Consider the following 18,032-nt stretch of genomic DNA (forward strand, 5'->3'; position numbering starts at 1 on the left):
AAGACCAATCAGAGTAAACGTATTTCAAATATTCGATTGAGAAAGACTACAACAAACTCGTCCGCCATTACTGTCGCATTTTCGCTGCGTAATAGGCCTATTTCGCCTCAATCGCATGTCTGATCGACGGCAAATAGTTAACGGGTAACTAAAAACGCAAAGGCAGTCATCAGATTATATCAAATAAATATATAAAATTCAATAAATATCTAGAAATGTGGGAATATAGTTCGTTGCCAAGTGGCGTTATACAATGAGTAAAACGGTCTCGACTCCGCTTGCTTATTATGCAAAAAGCGAAGGCGGAGTCAGGTATCTGTCTGTCAAAAGGGCATAATTAGCATATTCACATATTGTTTGTATGTTTGTACAGGTACCAATATTAATGGCATGGTACTAGGCACGGTCGTCATGGAACCATATGGTTGACCGAGATGAGGGGTTGTGTAAAATGTGCATCCTCTTCGCAAAAGACCAACGATGCCGGTCGCGTATGCTAGCGGGGTTACAGCATGCAACATGTAAAGTGCGTAACATGCATTCATTGTGTTGTGTTACTAGTATCTGGATGATCAGAGATGATGAGGGAGCCCAGGCCGGCGGGGGAGTGAATGTCCAAAGTTTTTATATTGATCATTCCCAAATCAAATGTTGAACGACGAGCGGTAATAGTCCTGGTTGCATGGCGTGTGTGGGGGTCCGTCACTCGACCCTATCCACTACACCTATGTAGTGGAGTGTACTGGTACTACAGCCTGAGCCATTGAAGTACGGCTAACGAATGGTACACTCGTAGAGCATGGGAATATATAATGAAAGTCCTCCTATCTCAACTTCTCAAGCATGGAAGTATAACCCCACATGCTTCAAGGAAGGTGTCAACCTATTCCAATCTTACACCTTCTGTGCATTTACTTAGTGAGCATATGTGATCCGCTGCCCATCTCTGCAACATGCCAGCCTTTGCAGCGTATGTCGTACACCCCAGGACACCACTTTCCCACAACCCCCCCCCCCCCCTGCATGTTGTAGCACAGATGTGTTACTTTATATATCTGTGGTTGTAGGCATATATAGACATTGTACGGACAATGAGTAAATTCCTATATTGTAGTAGGATTTAGTGCGAGACTTCCCACAATGAAAATAAGACTAGCTTACACTTATTTTGAGAGGTAAGCGTTCATTAAAAAACCTGAATGTTATGCCATTGTGGGAGGGTATATGTACTTGCCTGAAAATACATTTATCATTTACACAACGAGTAACACTGAAGTAAAGCACTTTCTCTATGTGGTATACTCGTTTATATAGCATTCATATCGTGTAAAAGTATGCTGTTTCAATTGGTTTATTTACAAGCCTTAGGTATGTGGCCTTTATAATATGTCAATTAGCAAATGAAACAGTACTTTTACACTTGATATGGATGCTATAAACACTGTGGTACATACAGAAAATGTATGCATTCATAATACATAATAACAATTCCATATATGGGTGAAGTGACGGGGATAGACATAGACTGGGTACGACATAGTGATTACTTGTGCTTATCCAGTCTACTTAAAAATCATTTCAATATGTACAATAAACTTTTTACATATTTTTTTAGTTTTATGCAATATTTGAGTTATAAAAATGGACTTGGTGCATGTTGTTTGAATTTTTTTTTTGAGTAGAAACAAAGTGAATTTGTTTTATTGATGGAAAATTCAAAATAAAATTAATACCATATGACTTCTCAATCATATTTTAACCAAGGATAACATTTTTTGGCTGAATCACACATGGATAGTATAATGCAATAATTTTTCTAGTCATAAAGCAGTTGGTCCAAAGTATGCCGACTCTTGGGGATAAGTTGTTCACACATGTAAACACCCACCCACCCACCCACCCACCCACCCATACATACATACATACATAAACACACACACATGTGCCCCCCCACACACACACACATAATCACCCCACACACACACAATCACCTACATACATACTTATTTAGCCATGCACACAAGAAGTGGCATTGGCAAAAGAACTTAACAAATGTAACATTGATGTTCATACATATATACACATACATATACATACATACATACATACATACATACACACATACTTACATACTGTATGATACACACACACACACACACACACACACACATACACATCTGAATAAACACAATCACTATGCCTATATCATTACCCCAGGTCTGTTCAGTCTAAAGCCTATCTGGTGCTTTGAATCCTTCACCACAGGATTGAAAGTCGTGGATAGCCTCTAGACCAAGATCTGTTATGCTACTGAAGTGGCCTTATGGATGAAGATTGGAGGTTTATTTGGGATATTTTATTTATAAAACAATTTTATCATGATTTCCTACTTGAAAAATCAATGTGAAACAACATATGCCAAGTCCTTGTTGCAAAAGATTAATAGAGGAGTAAAATCTTTGTTATTGTACGTATAACACACTTTTTACACATTTTATTTAGCTTTTTGCAACGTATTGAGTTACAAACACAGTCTTTGTGAATGTTGTTTAACATTGATTTTTCAAGTAGGGAAGCCATGAAAATTGTTTTATGAATTAAAAATCCAAAATAAATACCCAATCCTTTTCCATATAGCCACTTTAATAATTATATTAAACTAATACTGGTATATGAAAATTCGAAAAGACAAAATTTACATATTTTTCTGTTCATTTTATTTTGTAGAGAATATAATGAAAACTATGCACACTAAAACTGACAAAAAAATTTGTTAGTTCACGTCATTGTACGTTGTCATGACACCCATGAAGTTGCCAAAATAATGAAAAGTGTGATGGTTAAAATTAGTTTTTTCTGTTCACATGGCCAAAACATGGTATAATGAAAACCATACACCTCAAAACTGGCAATTTTTTTTATCAGTTCTCATTGTTGATCATGTACTTGAAACACAGAAAATACTGAAGTCAACATGAAGATTTTCAATCTTCATACTCCAAATATGAGTTTATATATCAAGATTTTTACAGTGACATCCCTTAATTTTCAAAATAAAAAAATTATGTAGCGTGTACATTTCTGACTAAAGAACATCTTCCAATGACCTGTGTGTGCAATCATAATATACCACTATATTTATTATCAAAGCGATAAAAAAAAAATTCCCCTAGTTTGTCCACTAGGAGTGCTGTTCACAAACCGCTTTGGGGCCAGAATTGAAGATCAGAATAGATCGCATATTGCAGCGTAATGACATGAAGATGCTACTCAAGTAATTTCTATATTGTTCTCAATGTACTCTTCTTTTTAGTAGTGATTACCAGTAGTCAAAACATGTCAACCGACAACCACTATTGTAATACTATGAGTTCTTTTTCACACATGTTGGTCTCAGCTTCGTGCATTGCCATACAATCGGTGTCAATAACCAAATATTAGCCCTGACATTGCCAAATTTGGGGTGCCGTCTTGCAATCTTTACATGCGACATGGCTGGTACTTTGGAATAAACCGACAATATGGCATATTCAAAACACAATCAGTAGTGTATTTAACCAATTGTAAATTATTATAATGTTCGTAATTTCTTGAAAAAAAATCTTAAAGCATCCTAACTTCTATTCATTATGACACCAATACCAATACAATGGGTGTCAATAACCAAATATTAGCCCTGACATTGCCAAATTTGGGGTGCCGTCTTGCAATCTTTACATGCGACATGGCTGGTACTTTGGTATAAACCGACAATATGGCATATTCAAAACACAATCAGTAGTGTATTTAACCAATTGTAATTCATTATAATGTTCGTAATTTCTTGAAAAAAAATCTTAAAGTATCCTAACTTCTATTCATTATGACACCAATACTTGATGCATGATTCTATATCAAGTTTTCTCATTGCCATTTTTAAGAATGTCAGTCCTGGTGTACATTCTGTTTTCAACAATTTCACAGTAAATGAATACAGATGTACATAGGCATATGTCTCACAACACTTGTCTTTGCAAGTCCACCATCTTGGATATTCTGTTACGCTAAGTATATTCCTAAATATCTTGTTCCGATCCCTTTCATGTCTTGTCAGTCTCCACACAAAGTCATCTCTATTTTTGGTGGATGACTATCAATTGATTTGTAATACTATTTCCATCTTTACAACCTGGTGGTGGGTTTATAAATGAACGATGAACCACAAAAACAGGAAGGGCTTGCATTATACGTGGAAGACTATGGCAGTACATGTACCACATACACTGGGAGTGGTTGTTGTTCCTCATGGTTTGGTACTGTTTATACCTTACCCTGCATAAACTGGGATAATTGTCGCTCATTATCAGTTGAAATCTTCACATATCTGTAGAATGCAAGTCAGAAGTATTCAAATGAGTTCAGTGATTGAATGGATGAATGTATAGACGGATAATGAAGACATGAGTTCTCTAAGGCCAGGCGCACACTAGAGCAATCAGCTGAGCAAAATTTCACTTGTGGCAATTTCCTCTCGCCAATTCTTCGCGTGTGCAGGCAAATATTCATGAGATTTTAGTCATCCGTGGCCGTGAGCCAGATATCTAGTATGTTTGATAATTTTGGCCATGAGTGAATTTTTCCTTATGTGTGTGCCTGAACGTGAGTATTCATTCTGCTCATGATTTTCTCTTAAGAGTGCATGCATGGCGATGACATAATTACAAAATGTCCTGCCCCAGTCTAAAACATAGGTGAGTAAACTTCTACGTCAATAACTATTTTCATGATGTTATAAGACAAATGTGTCAATTTTTGGCCAAATACATGTAGCCATTGTTTTGGCATGAGGAAATTGCCACAAATGAAATTTGGCTCAGCTGATTGCTCTAGTTTGCGCCTGGCTTTAGGATATTCCTCTTAATTTTGAAACAGAACATGACTGAGTCACCTGAATATAGACTGTTTCTCATAGACTATGCCCTTGAGAAACAAACTGTGTTGGGGTGACCCACAATCAATGATGAAATGTTATCAAAGTAAGACCAGTCAATATGTGTTTTGTAATACACCTCATCCATTTCCAGCATGGTACACATTCCTAAATATTATAAAGGAATATGCACAGTTCACAGGGGCTATTTCATGATGACAGTGATTCATCTCAAAGCAACAAGTCACTAGAATCTGCAAAACTTTATTTATTTAATTACTGAATCCTTTACTGACATAAGAGTGGCAAGTAGGTCTTAAGAAAATTGCAAAAATCCTGAGAGTTTCTACTCTGATAGTCATTCATTCCTTAGCTGGTGATGTCATTTTGTCAGCTGTCAAAACTATGTTACATGTGTGTATATTACATGAACTGTCAAGTTTTAGTGTGTGTGCGCCCATGCATGCGCGCGCGTGTTTGTGTGTGTGTGTGTGTGTGTGTGTTAATGCTCGTACAGGCATAATCATGACATCATCTTTGTGTAACAATGAAAAAATTGCCCATACCATGTGATGATTGATAAATTATGACCAAGGAAATGAATGAGGTGTGTAACACTTTAAAAATGATGCACATTGGTAAAAAGCCAAATTTCATGGTGCAATACCTGAGACTTCCTCCAAAAGTAGTGACAATTCTGTAAATAGCTGACTTTACTGTCTCTCTCAGAGCATTTTTGAGTTGCTCTCCTGGATGTACTGAAGATTTAGTCTGTTTTGTTAGTTTGGCAGTAGGTACTGGCAGTTTACAATACTTATCAAGAGCCTGGTGAAAAAATAAAGGAAAATACAAAAATGTGTTATCATATAAAGTACTTTCTTTTGTAATGTGGATTTCAACAGTCTGTGGTACACCATATCAGGGCACTCTCAGACATCAATCAACCCCTTTTAAGGCCTTCAAGACCTTTGAAGGTGGAATACGGTGTATCTCACAGTTTCGGACTGCAACCAACAATGTAAATACTAGTATACAGATATGAATGGCAATTGCATTGTAGCACATTAACTGACTACATTTGAAATCTGAACCCATGCTGTTGCTGTGAAAACTTGACATCAAAAGTAACACTGCAATTTGGCACAGCAACTGTTTCCATGACAGCCTGATAAATATTTCATATCAAGTAATGCCACTCTTTCTGATGCAGCCATCTCAATGACGGTGGGAAAACTGTTATATTATACTTTAATGACAACAGTAATAAGAAGCAGACCTTGGAGTAAACTTACACTGTGTAATTCCAACATTGCTGATAAGATTTCTGGCAAAGCCCTCTGGACAACACCAAAGTCATCCTCATTATATGATGCTGCCACTAATCGTGACAAACCTGGTAAAAAAAGGACAAGATTTGTAAAGATAACATACACACTGAAAAAAGAACACATAGCTAACTGTAAATTAGTAGAATGAGTTTAAGCAGACAATACACATACAATACAATACAAAATACAATATAATGCAATACAATACAATGCAATATAATGTACAATACAATGAACTACAATATACAATACAATGCAATATACAATATGATGTAATACAATAAACAAAAATAAAATACAATACAATATAATGAACTACAACACAATACAAGGTAATTTGCACTATAATATGATGCAATATATACATGTAATGGTACTTGAAAAATAAAGTATCACTATGTAAAAAAAGACAAATGTTGATGGGAGGTGTCAGAGCTAATTTTCAGTACAGAGCTCTTTCTTTCCCCAACAATGTTTGGTTCTTTTATGATCCAGTCAATCCTACTAAACCTACATGTGATTAGGTGTATTTAGAAATTAAGACTTCTACAAGGTTTCAACATTGTGAAAAGTATTGCAATACTAGAGTAATAGCATGAAAGGTAGAAAGAACAAAATAAAGACAATAGAAAACTGTATTCCGAAAGATGACCATAGAGGGCACTATCACAGTAAGTAACTAACAAAGTTCCTAAAACAGTAAAATTATCAACATTTCAAGTTTAGTACTCTGTTAACAACTGGTGCATGTAAGATAACTGTGGGAACAAAACAGGATTGTTACTTGTGAAGGTAACATGTGATCTAAGAATCCTTTGTACTGAAAAAGAAGCCAAAATGATAGATAATAATAATCTTTATCGTGCAAATAAATTCAGAGATTTTGTAGAATGATCAGACTGAGCAGTGCCTTAGTGTTAAACCAGGAGGAAACCACAGTATCTGGGTAAAACTTGCATTATTAGGTAGGGTCATACTGATCATAACCATTTCTTATATACAGATCTGGTTCATTTTAAATCAAACTCACCACTGTGCAGGTTTAAACCCACACGACAGTGGTAAAAGATGTACGAGTGAACTTCTCAGTCACAAAACATGTGCATGTTAGAGATGGTTGGATGGTGAAAATGACATAAATAGTAAGTGCAATGGCCAATTATTGTGAAATCTATGCTATCAATGGAGTTGATCGAAAATGTTTTACACTTACCTGTTAAAGCCCAGATATGCAGCTGAGCATCAGCAAACAACTGTCGTCTGACAGCCACAGGTAAAGGACTCTTGAAGTAAGAAAATAACCTTTCTGTCCTATCTGTAAAAGTTATCCTACCCCTTGTACTAGATGTTAAGGGTTTATCTGTGTGATTCCTTCCTGTTATCAAAAAACAATCATGTAGTTTGTTATTCTTGGAATATGGGATTTCACTTTGCATCACTAAGATTATAAAATTTGCCTCCAAAACATTTTGGATTGACAGTCTGTAATTTCAAATGATGAATGTTGAAGACCCATGGAAAACTTGTACAAGAAAACTGAAATCTGAATATGTGTTGGTAAAGTCATTCCTCGGAAACTATGAAGTGAAAATGAACCTTTGTGTCATTAAGTAGGTTGTTGCAGACCAAAACTTTCCTAGTCTTAGTGAGAACAACATAGAAAGTGCAATGGCCAATTTCCTGATATTGTCATAAATTCATGTTGACACTGAATGAGTGTCTGTCCTTCTTCATACAATTGTTGCTGCAAAGATCAACAGCTTCAAGTAATTCAATTTTTTCCAGTCTTCCTCAAAAACTTGAGCAAAGGCAAACTCCCTATTTGATGAAACACAGTGCCAACAAATGGGGGCGCTGTTCAGGATATCAAACTAGAATATGCCATGTTCAAGTTAATAGAAAGACAAACGATTGCATACTTTGGCCTCTAGGAGAAGCAGCTATTGGACATGAAGTGAAGGCAATGATAGTTGAGTACTATAGCCTTCTTTAAAAGAATCGTCATCATTTCCTAGCGTTTCACAACAAAAGCTCACAGGTTGCCTACTCAACATGTCAAAATATGCTACTAAATTTATCTGAGATGACATACTATTCAAGAACTCACTGCCACAGCCATATTCCACATATAGTGCGCCCTCTTGTGGCAATTCTTTAAAAAATTGACCGCAAGGTGTGACCGTGACTATACCAGTACACCAAATCCCCATAGCTAGTACACCCTGTTTTTTGATTACTTGTTTTGTGATCATTGTGTTAGAGACTTGTAGATAGACCATCTTTATGTCAGTCTAGTACCACTAGAGGGGGTGCTAACCTGATGGTTGTGATGCAGAGTCTGATGGGTATCCTGTGTGTGTCGGCATGCTACCATTTACATTAGGTCGTTGTGACTCTGTAGTGTAGCCCTTAAAAGCTAGTCGCTTCACAGCATTGCTTTGTGACTCTCCAATAGGACTCATATATGGACGTGGTGACAGTGCTCCATATGGGTCTGTACTGAAGCTGGAACCTGGTGAAGTGATCGAGATGTTGTTTTGCCGGAGTATATCTGTCAATGATATGAAACCTAGTATTATTTTACTAGTACTGGTAAGTTTGCACACACCGATGCTGTTGTATGTTTCCTATGACTTGTCATATAATAAATACAGTTCTTAGTACAGCATACAAAGAAAGAGCCACATCCCGCCCTCTGGTTTATAAGCCACAAAGTATACAACATTAAATAAATGAATAAATGAATAAATAATATAGTAAGTTGATGTTCTTCGATAACACAACCAAGTCACTTTTGTTCATGTCTGTGTTTCGGCAATGTGACAGTTGCCTTCCTCAGGACAAACTGACGATGATTACTGTTCACCACTAGAGGGCGATGTGGTGAATAAATTGTCCCTAGTGGTGAACAGTAATCATCTTCAGTTTGTCCTGAGGAAGGCAACAGTCACTTTGCCGAAACATACACATGAACAAAAGTAACTTGGTTGTGTTATCGAAGAACGTAACTATATTATTGAAGTTCCAACTTTATGAACCTGTTTACTGAAATGAATAAATGGTTATCACATGTCTCAATTATAGTGTACTTCCTGTGATTGAAAACCTCATGTAGTAATGTTTGTGGTTTCAATGGGAAATGTTGTCATTTATCATGTATATTCACTAGTAAATTTTGGCAAATAAAGTTGTTATTTTGTCTATTAATAATTTCCTGAGATCAATATATAGACTACAATTGAAAACAAAAGAGTTCTTCATCTTCTGCTGCAATTTGGGAAAAGTCACATTTACTGTCATCAAAAACTTACAAACAATTATTATGAATGCAGTTTTTGTATTATTTCATTTCATTGTGTGATTCCGAATATACAATTAGTAACTCGCAAACTCGCAACCCTCAATAAGTTTCAGTTATTCTGATCCGACCCATGACTTATCGAAGGTCCACTGTACTTCCTTCCTTCAAAACCAATTTTCAACTCTATTTGGTGATCCTAGTTCAGTTAACAAACTTGTGTATGTCTGATTGGAATGGGGAAAAAAAACCCATAGAATATACCTTGTGTTGTATCATTACACAACCTGTCTAATTGTACGACATCTTGGTAGGCTTCCAATTTACTTGCCATTGCTTTTATCAAGATCATACTGTTTTTACAGACTGAGTCCCAGTTGTGGGGATGACCACCTAGTGTATAAACAAGAGTACAAATATTAGAATAGTTCATATTTGGGGAAATAGTGCAGACGAGACACATGTACACATTTAAAGTCAAACTAGGGGGTTTGGGTTACGATACATATGTATAGATTTGTAGTAAAACTAGGGGGTTTGGGTTAACAATACATATTGCATACAACTGTAATCAAACTAGAGGGTTTGGGTTAACAATACATATTGTATACATTTGTAGTCAAACTAGGGGGTTTGGGCAAGAGTATAGTGTTTTCCATATGGTTTCTGTGTTGTTTATTTCATCCTTTCAGATGTAAAGCCAGTACAGATTGGAAGAACAGTTATAGAGTGTCTTTTTAAAGGTGATTCAAAATGCTCACATTCACTATCGCTAATTTGCTAGACGACATGTTTGTGAAACGCATTCTGGTTTTAAAACTTTTAAAAAGCGTCTGCAAACACCTTAAAATGACCTTTTTTCAGTCAGTTCCCTTCGGATTTACTATATATATCTATAGTGAATGTGAGCATTTTGAATCACCTTTAAGTTGATGGCAGTTTTTGCATCCACTATTTCTCAAGAGACTTTACAAGTTTCGCAATTTTATTATTTTTTTCTCGAATACGTAAAAAAATAGTTTAGGGTCGGCAGTGAAAAGATAGGTGGGGGTTGGGTAACCGGAACAAAGCAATTATCTATTTTGGCCTACGACATGATTTATCTTGGTGAATAAAGTGATAAAAGATACAAGGTCAAGAAATGCATATCTTTATTTCAAAATTCAGACCTTTCCATTCTTTGAAGTCATATCAATCACTGGTTATAAGCTACTGGCTGGACTTTCAACAAATACTTCTTATACATGACTCAAGTACTAGTATTGAGTATTTTTTTTTTTGAATAAAATCTTACATCATACAAGCACTCAGCAGAAGATAGGTAGCTTGGCATCTAGGTAACCATGGTTACCCAAACACCAATGAGTACGCTATGTCCCTAATGGACATAACTTACAACTTTTTCACAATTGATACGAGAGGAGACGAAAGGGTGTATTTTCTCACCTGGTTCGCTGAGACTGAATATTTGTTTTCTTCTCTTCACAGAGTGTTCTGATAAGATACAGAGGTCTAGATATCCCAGGTATTGTACTAAAGCCATGGTTGTGTAATTCAACACGTTTGTTAGACACTTGTGTTCATCCTCAGCAAAAGTTGTCTCTACAGGAAAGATAAATGCCTACAAAACAACAAAGACAATGTGACATTGTAAATTAAATCATTTTTAATATGTAGATTTTCATCAGGATTATGAAACAAAAAATTATTGTTTTATTGTAAGTTGATACTTGACTGTCACTCCATTTTACATAGTAGTAGTAGTAGTAGTAGTAGTAGTAGTAGTAGTAGTAGTAGTAGTAGTAGAGATACCTTAAAGGAATCTAGTTTGTTTTTTAACTGTGACTGTTGATACCATCTCCCACTTATTTACAATTGTCTATTGTCAGGTGATTCCATTAGAAGGTCACCTGACTACACAGCACAACACCATTATGCTGATGACATCTGAGTGATTCAGATGAAAGCTATGTAGTCGCTTCAAAAACTAGATTCCAGTAAGGTAACAACAACAACAACAACAACAACAACAACAACAACAACAACAACAACTACGACTATTACTACTACTACTACTACTACTACATTTAGTTACTAATACACTGAGCTATTTCAGCACAAAAATTGTCTCAGAGAAATAAGCTAAATCTGAGTTTAGAGCTAAAATGCATACCGGTACATACCTCTGTTGTGTAGACCTTGAACAGATGTAGAGCCATAAACCATGATGTCAAAATGAAAGTACCAGACACAAGTACAGACCAGAACAAAGTAAAGTCAGCTAAAAACCAGATAGTATCTAACGGTTCATAGTACCAGGAACCTATGGAAAGGAAAGGTCAGTGCATTCAATAGTCAATTTTCCAGTTCCAAGATGCATTGCACGAGAGGACGTCGCTTATGTTGTTACGTTAGTCTTTATTACATTTGAAATAACATTTTCATCAGGAAATGATGGAAAGACATGTTGACCTCTTTGATTACGAGTGGTTTTATAGAACAAAGACTAAACGCTATCAATGATAGAGAGGGATTTTATGGGTGAACCCAGGGTACTGTCAGGTGACAACCATCCCCCTGAGTAGCAAGGGCAAACCCCTCAGCGAGTACACAATACATGATGTTGTATGGACAGACTACTATTCAAATAAGCCATAGAGGGAACACTGACCACCTATTACAGCCCTGAAGTCACTGTACAATTAGTACTCAAATAAGACTTTTGTTTGAGGCAAAACTCTTTCATAAATATTCTATGATAATGTAAGTGTAACCAAACAAAGAGATAACTATGCGATTGCCTTTACATACTAGTCATCTGTCTAATACATATATACCAATTGCCTGGTTTCCATGGACCTAATTTGGAGAGTTTCTCAGTTGACTACTTACCAAACAGGAAGTATACAATATAAAAATACTTCATGGTGCCCAAAGTTTTAAATGCCGAGTTTACCATACATGTCCTAATGTGACCTTTGACCCTCAAAAACTTGGCTTTCTATTGATAGAAAAAAAGAATATATGATTCCAGTTTAAAGATCTTAAACTTAAGTTAGAAAATTTTAATATAATTTAAACCACTTGTAAAAGTATGCTGTGTGTATATGTATTTGTTAATTCTGTCATTTTCATAAACTTAACCAGTTCCTAACATGCTACATTTGTAGCAACTCTAATACCCTATTTTGAATGCAGTTGTACATTTATTGTAGTGTATAGCTGGTCCACTTTTCTACATTGTTGCCAAAATCATTTCTTAGTTTTGTCTATTCACTTGTGTTGCATATATCAACTCATTCACATGAGAGTGATACATTTGTAAGTTTTCTTACCTGTATAATGGGAAATGCTATGTAGTTTTCAGAATTCCAAAAATACTGCAAACTATAACAGAATCCCTAGATACGACAGTGGTCAAAACAGACAAAATAGTGTCAGTTTCTTCATATGTTGTAAATCATACACAACAGACTTAATCTGAGGTCAAGCAGACTGTATATGATAAGTTGTAAATATTACATATTATTGCCCTGGTAATGCCACCCAATCTAAAGGTATAAATGCCATTGGTGCTATGATATTTTCATTACACGTTGTGTGAACATTTGTATGATGGTGAATATTGATTTTTTTATCATTCAGACTTGCTACTGAACTTTGCTAAAAAAAATGGTTGTCATTTGATCAAATGGCTGTTATTTGGTCAAATTCACAATGTTGCAAAGAAGGGCCAATAATAGTATATCACCTTTGTGCCAGGTTTGAAAGATATCAGTATGTACAAGTTAGAAATATGGCTGGATACATATGGACAGACAGTCAAATGAGACTCATTACTTTTGCCTGGGGTACCGTCTACTGTGCTAAAAGTATTTTGGGAAAATAATATTTTGGCTTAATCATTTCAGCACATATCCCTACCCCACTCCAATACCTCACACCCTGGTCAATATACCTTGATATTCCCCCTAAATCAGATAAGATTCCCTACCAGTAAAGTTCCATGTAGCATGATAAAGAGATGTTTTTCATTGAGGCATCCACTGTGTTCTGAACAATCCATGATGAGAAAGTCTGAGTTTGGATCAGACAGACGAATCAAAGATCCAGTGATTATTGCAGCAGCTATGCCATGACATGTAGCATGGAAAAGTCTATACGGATTAATTGCTTGCCATAATATTGCCAGTCTGTTACAACGTACATCAGGAGTCACTGAAATGAAATGAAAGCATTCACCATGACTCTGGTTTCAATGTTTTGACACACATGCAGGCCTCACCATTAGACTGGTAGATCTGTCATTGTTTACACATATGTATTAAACCACTCATGGAGCATATACGTATGAGGAAAGAACAATGAATCTTCCAGTCTAGCCCCAGCCACTGTGTACAACCATAGTAGGGTCTATGGTATAGATGTTGTACATTGAGTGTCACTGAAATAAAATACATAAGTTCACCACTCTACTTTTGATGCTAAATATGTACATGTAGCCCCCCCCCCCCCCCCACCCCACCATCATTACCATAGCCCTACATGAATTCGGGTGGCCTCTTTTATATCTATATTTCTCATGTCCCGATGAACCCTATATTTTTTGGAATCTGACCATTTAAAAAAAAATTATGCCCTCTATGGCTAGATGAGGAAAATCACAACATTGTTAATGGTAACTTGACATAGATGACATCATAAGTGTGTACCGTGATCACATAGCTAGCTATATTTGAACTATGTAGTATGCAACATCAGTCCTGGACTGTCACCTTTGACCTAACACCAACCAGATATGTGGTAGAAATATGAAAATGAGAAAATACTTTGAACCAAAATGTTCTCACTTACAATGTACAGTATTTTTGATAGTATCAATTATTGTAGACAGATGTCTAGTTTACAGTGCATCACTGCACCAAATGTTTTACTTTTCTTTGATGTTTGTTAGCCAAGAGGGAGTGAAAAATACATCAGAGTCAATACAAGAAAAGCCTCCTCCCTTGCCTCAAGTAGGTTTTCCATTATTTTTTCTTTATCATGAATGCTGCATTCTTACTATCATTACACATGTATATGGAATCCAAGATCACAATAATAAGGGACACTGGAGCCATTCACAATCAACTATTTACATCATTCTCACCAAGCCTAAATCTCACGTTTGTGTGTTTTGAGGATGAGCGCAAGGTGTTCAATTTAATCTACATACTGACAGTTTGGTTTGGTTCCTCTAATTCCAATACTTCACATTATAGCTGAAGCATCAGTATAATATTATTTGTTTTTCAGAAACCCTATTGTTAAACCATATTACTTCCTATACTAACAATAATAACAATTCTTTGTATTGTCAAATAACTGAATTGTTGAAGGCAAAATAACCAGATCATTGATATGAAAATTAAGTTTAAAAATGTGAATTTTGATTAAAAGTTCTACATGTAACTGGCAAATTGGTTTGATAGTTGGTAGTGATGTTCCTAGGACTGTCTAGATAATACATTATTCAAGTTAATATGCGACAGTGAAAATGTGATTTTTGGTCTGACTTCTGAGTGAATTATTTTAGCATAGGCAGCTATGTTGAAATGCTATTGGCACTATTTGTTTGTACATTCTCAAAGTGCGTGTACCGTACATCTAGCCTTGAGTGAACATCACTCAAATTATTGAGACATTCCAGTTATATGACAATACAGAGTATTATTTAATAGTTTGCTGTCAAAACACTTTTTTGATAATACAGAAACTATCATTTTGACTTTAAATTCACACATGGCAGAGAAAATTTACCTGTGCAAAATTTGGGATTAAAAACAGCTACAAAAACCGAGACTGTGCCAATCAGAAGACTGTTTAACACTGAAGACAGTGAAAAGATATCATTTATCAATCCTGCAATCAAAAGAAGAAAACTTTGTCAGACATAATATGGCAAAGTCTACGGAAAACTCCAGTGATCAGCTAAGGTTTACATCAACTTCTGTATACTGGAAACAGTGAGATCTCAGGATCCTTGTCAGCTATCTGTGACAACCTATACATTTTCCTGCAGGGGATGAATCATCTGCACAAAATCGTTCCCAATGTGTTACAAGTGTCCCCATCAAAATCACATGTACATGTTGTAAGGTCAGGGAATCCGTGCAAAATTTTACATGTTTTCTTCCCATCTATTACCAGGGTTCCCAAACCTTTTCAAAAACATGCACTGTTGTTATTCCATGCACCAAGTTTATTTTTTTAGGTAATATTTCACCTGTTTGAGTCAACAGGCTTTCAAAGACTTAAATCCATTAACCTGATGGTGAAGCAAATAGACAGTTTGACAAAGCCCCTTGACAAGAACAGATGAAATGTTACTCACAAATACTAAAACTCCTTGTGGTAATTGTCAAAAATGTAATGTTATCAAATTATCCAAGTTCTACTTTGTATGTTTTACCACAGACAAGGAAAAGACTATTTTCCTTGTCTGTGGTTTTAATGATCCAATAAATGAACATTTTCATGAATAACAGAGTGACTAAACTGAAAGTAACATGTACATACAGTATAAGAGAGCACAACTTACCTACAAGCCAGACATATGGATGGAGTATATCAATTCTAATTACAACCACACAGACTGCTATGAAGAGTGGCAGTAACAATGCTAACCAAGCAATACTGGCAGCACTTCTCCATGTAAACACCTAGAATCACAAAGAGTACATTTCAATTGTCATGGTCATTCATGAATTACATTGGTTCAAATTGAAACAAACAAACAAACAAACAAACAAACAAACAAACAAGCCTCTCTCAACCAGAGGTGTGGGGCTGGGGATATTTGTTTGGACAAATAACTACAAGTTTAGCAAAACACAAAGACTGAATTTAACATGTTTGATATGACGACTGAAGATTAGTGGACACAAATTATAAGTGCAATGACCCTAACAACTAATTTGTTTCATAATCTACGTTTCTTTCTGCTTGATTTAGGTTTACCAAATAGACTGAAAGATACACTGTGTCAGATCATTCTACCCTCACTGGTCTGTTCTTTCCAGCGAGTATTGGCTAATTGGCATGTCACATGTCACGTCACATCTTACTGAGACTAGTTAATAAAGTGCATCATTAGAAACTTGCATTGATTCCATTAATAATTGTACAGGGTAGTTTGTGTCAAATCATCTTTAGTTTAGTTACTGTAACAATAGATCCTAGATCTATGCTGTAACTGCTGGATCCTCAGACTACAATGTTGTATTCAGTTCTACTCAACTCAAGGTCATATAGTGCTGACTCCTAGCAGTGAAGCCAAAAGGGTCTAGCAAAATCACTGATTTTAATTACACTGACAAGGGTATATACATCTGCCCAAAGCTGCTAGACCCCCTTGGCTACAATGTTTATACCTTCAGGTTATATTGTGAAATTCACAACTTGACAAAAGTCCCAGTATCACTCTGAGACTAAACCAGTGTTTGCATGTGTTCCTCAGGGCAAAACTAAAAGGGGTCTGTCGGTGAAAAGAGGTACTGTTGTCCATCAGCTTTAATCGCAGATCTTCAGAATTGCAGTCCAGGTATTGTAAAACACTATCAGTATAGTGTAAGTCTTTGTATGATTTAGATACAAATACTGTACCACTTTGATCACAACATGTGACTATCATGTGATCATCATGTGACATATTTGTGAACTCTGTTTGGGCAAGTTTCATAAGTGGATTTCATTAAGGGAATTAAAATGTTGCTAGAAATATGAGTAATGTTTAGGCTCATCTTTTTAAAAATATTGGATGTCCCCATCTTTTTCAAAAATGATGCAAGTGCTGGCAGTAGCACATAGGCACAATGGCAGACAAATAAATACACACATGCATCTGCATAGGCATGTTGCACAGACTGGGACATCCCCATGACCCCCCCCCCCCCCACACACACACACACACATAATCCAATGAACTGGAACCCCCCCCCCCACACACACACACACACACACACACACACGACAAAGACCCACATTGTATTAAATGTGTATTACTTCCATGATGATGGTCGGTTATACTCATGACCCAAATTACTGCTTGTAATGGCATTGGATTATAAATACAAATGTCATTTGCTGCTAAAAATCACGTTGTCAACTTTCTACTAAAATTCACAAAGATGTATATTAAATCGTAATAGCAGTTACACTTGAAAAGTTTATGGACTGTGTCTCCATCTGAACTATGAATGGTTGATTTTGATTTCAACATGCAATAACGTCAACTTCAGAGTGATATAAATGTGTCTGTCTGTCTAAAAATGAAATCGCTCACCTCTTTCATACGCAAGTGATGAACTCTTGCCATTTTAGCATTATTCTGGGAGCTTATCATTTCATACAGTTGACAAACATTTGGGAGAGATTGGCGGCTATTTTGAAAGCTCCGCCATGCTCAGCAGTGCTTGTGGAAATCCTGACTGCATAACCTTTGACCTTATAATTACCC

The 18,032-nt window shown here is 36.0% G+C and overlaps 1 protein-coding gene across 1 annotated transcript; it reads right to left on the reverse strand.

The window, feature by feature from the left end:
• Positions 1-4,268: 4,268 nt before the first annotated feature.
• On the reverse strand, positions 4,269-17,990 carry LOC144436644 (nucleoporin NDC1-like). Its single transcript, XM_078125483.1, has 14 exons — positions 17,859-17,990; positions 16,116-16,236; positions 15,335-15,436; positions 13,530-13,753; positions 12,871-12,936; positions 12,428-12,536; positions 11,719-11,858; positions 10,982-11,156; positions 9,800-9,928; positions 8,555-8,788; positions 7,451-7,612; positions 6,202-6,302; positions 5,577-5,734; positions 4,269-4,363 (listed from the first exon to the last, which is right to left on the reverse strand). The coding sequence occupies exons 1-14, from the start codon at positions 17,916-17,918 to the stop codon at positions 4,300-4,302; spliced, it is 1,845 nt and encodes a 614-aa protein (XP_077981609.1). The 5' UTR covers positions 17,919-17,990; the 3' UTR covers positions 4,269-4,299.
• Positions 17,991-18,032: the final 42 nt, after the last annotated feature.

The sequence above is a fragment of the Glandiceps talaboti genome, chromosome 6 (assembly GCF_964340395.1).
Source record: "Glandiceps talaboti chromosome 6, keGlaTala1.1, whole genome shotgun sequence".
NCBI lineage: Eukaryota > Metazoa > Hemichordata > Enteropneusta > Spengelidae > Glandiceps > Glandiceps talaboti.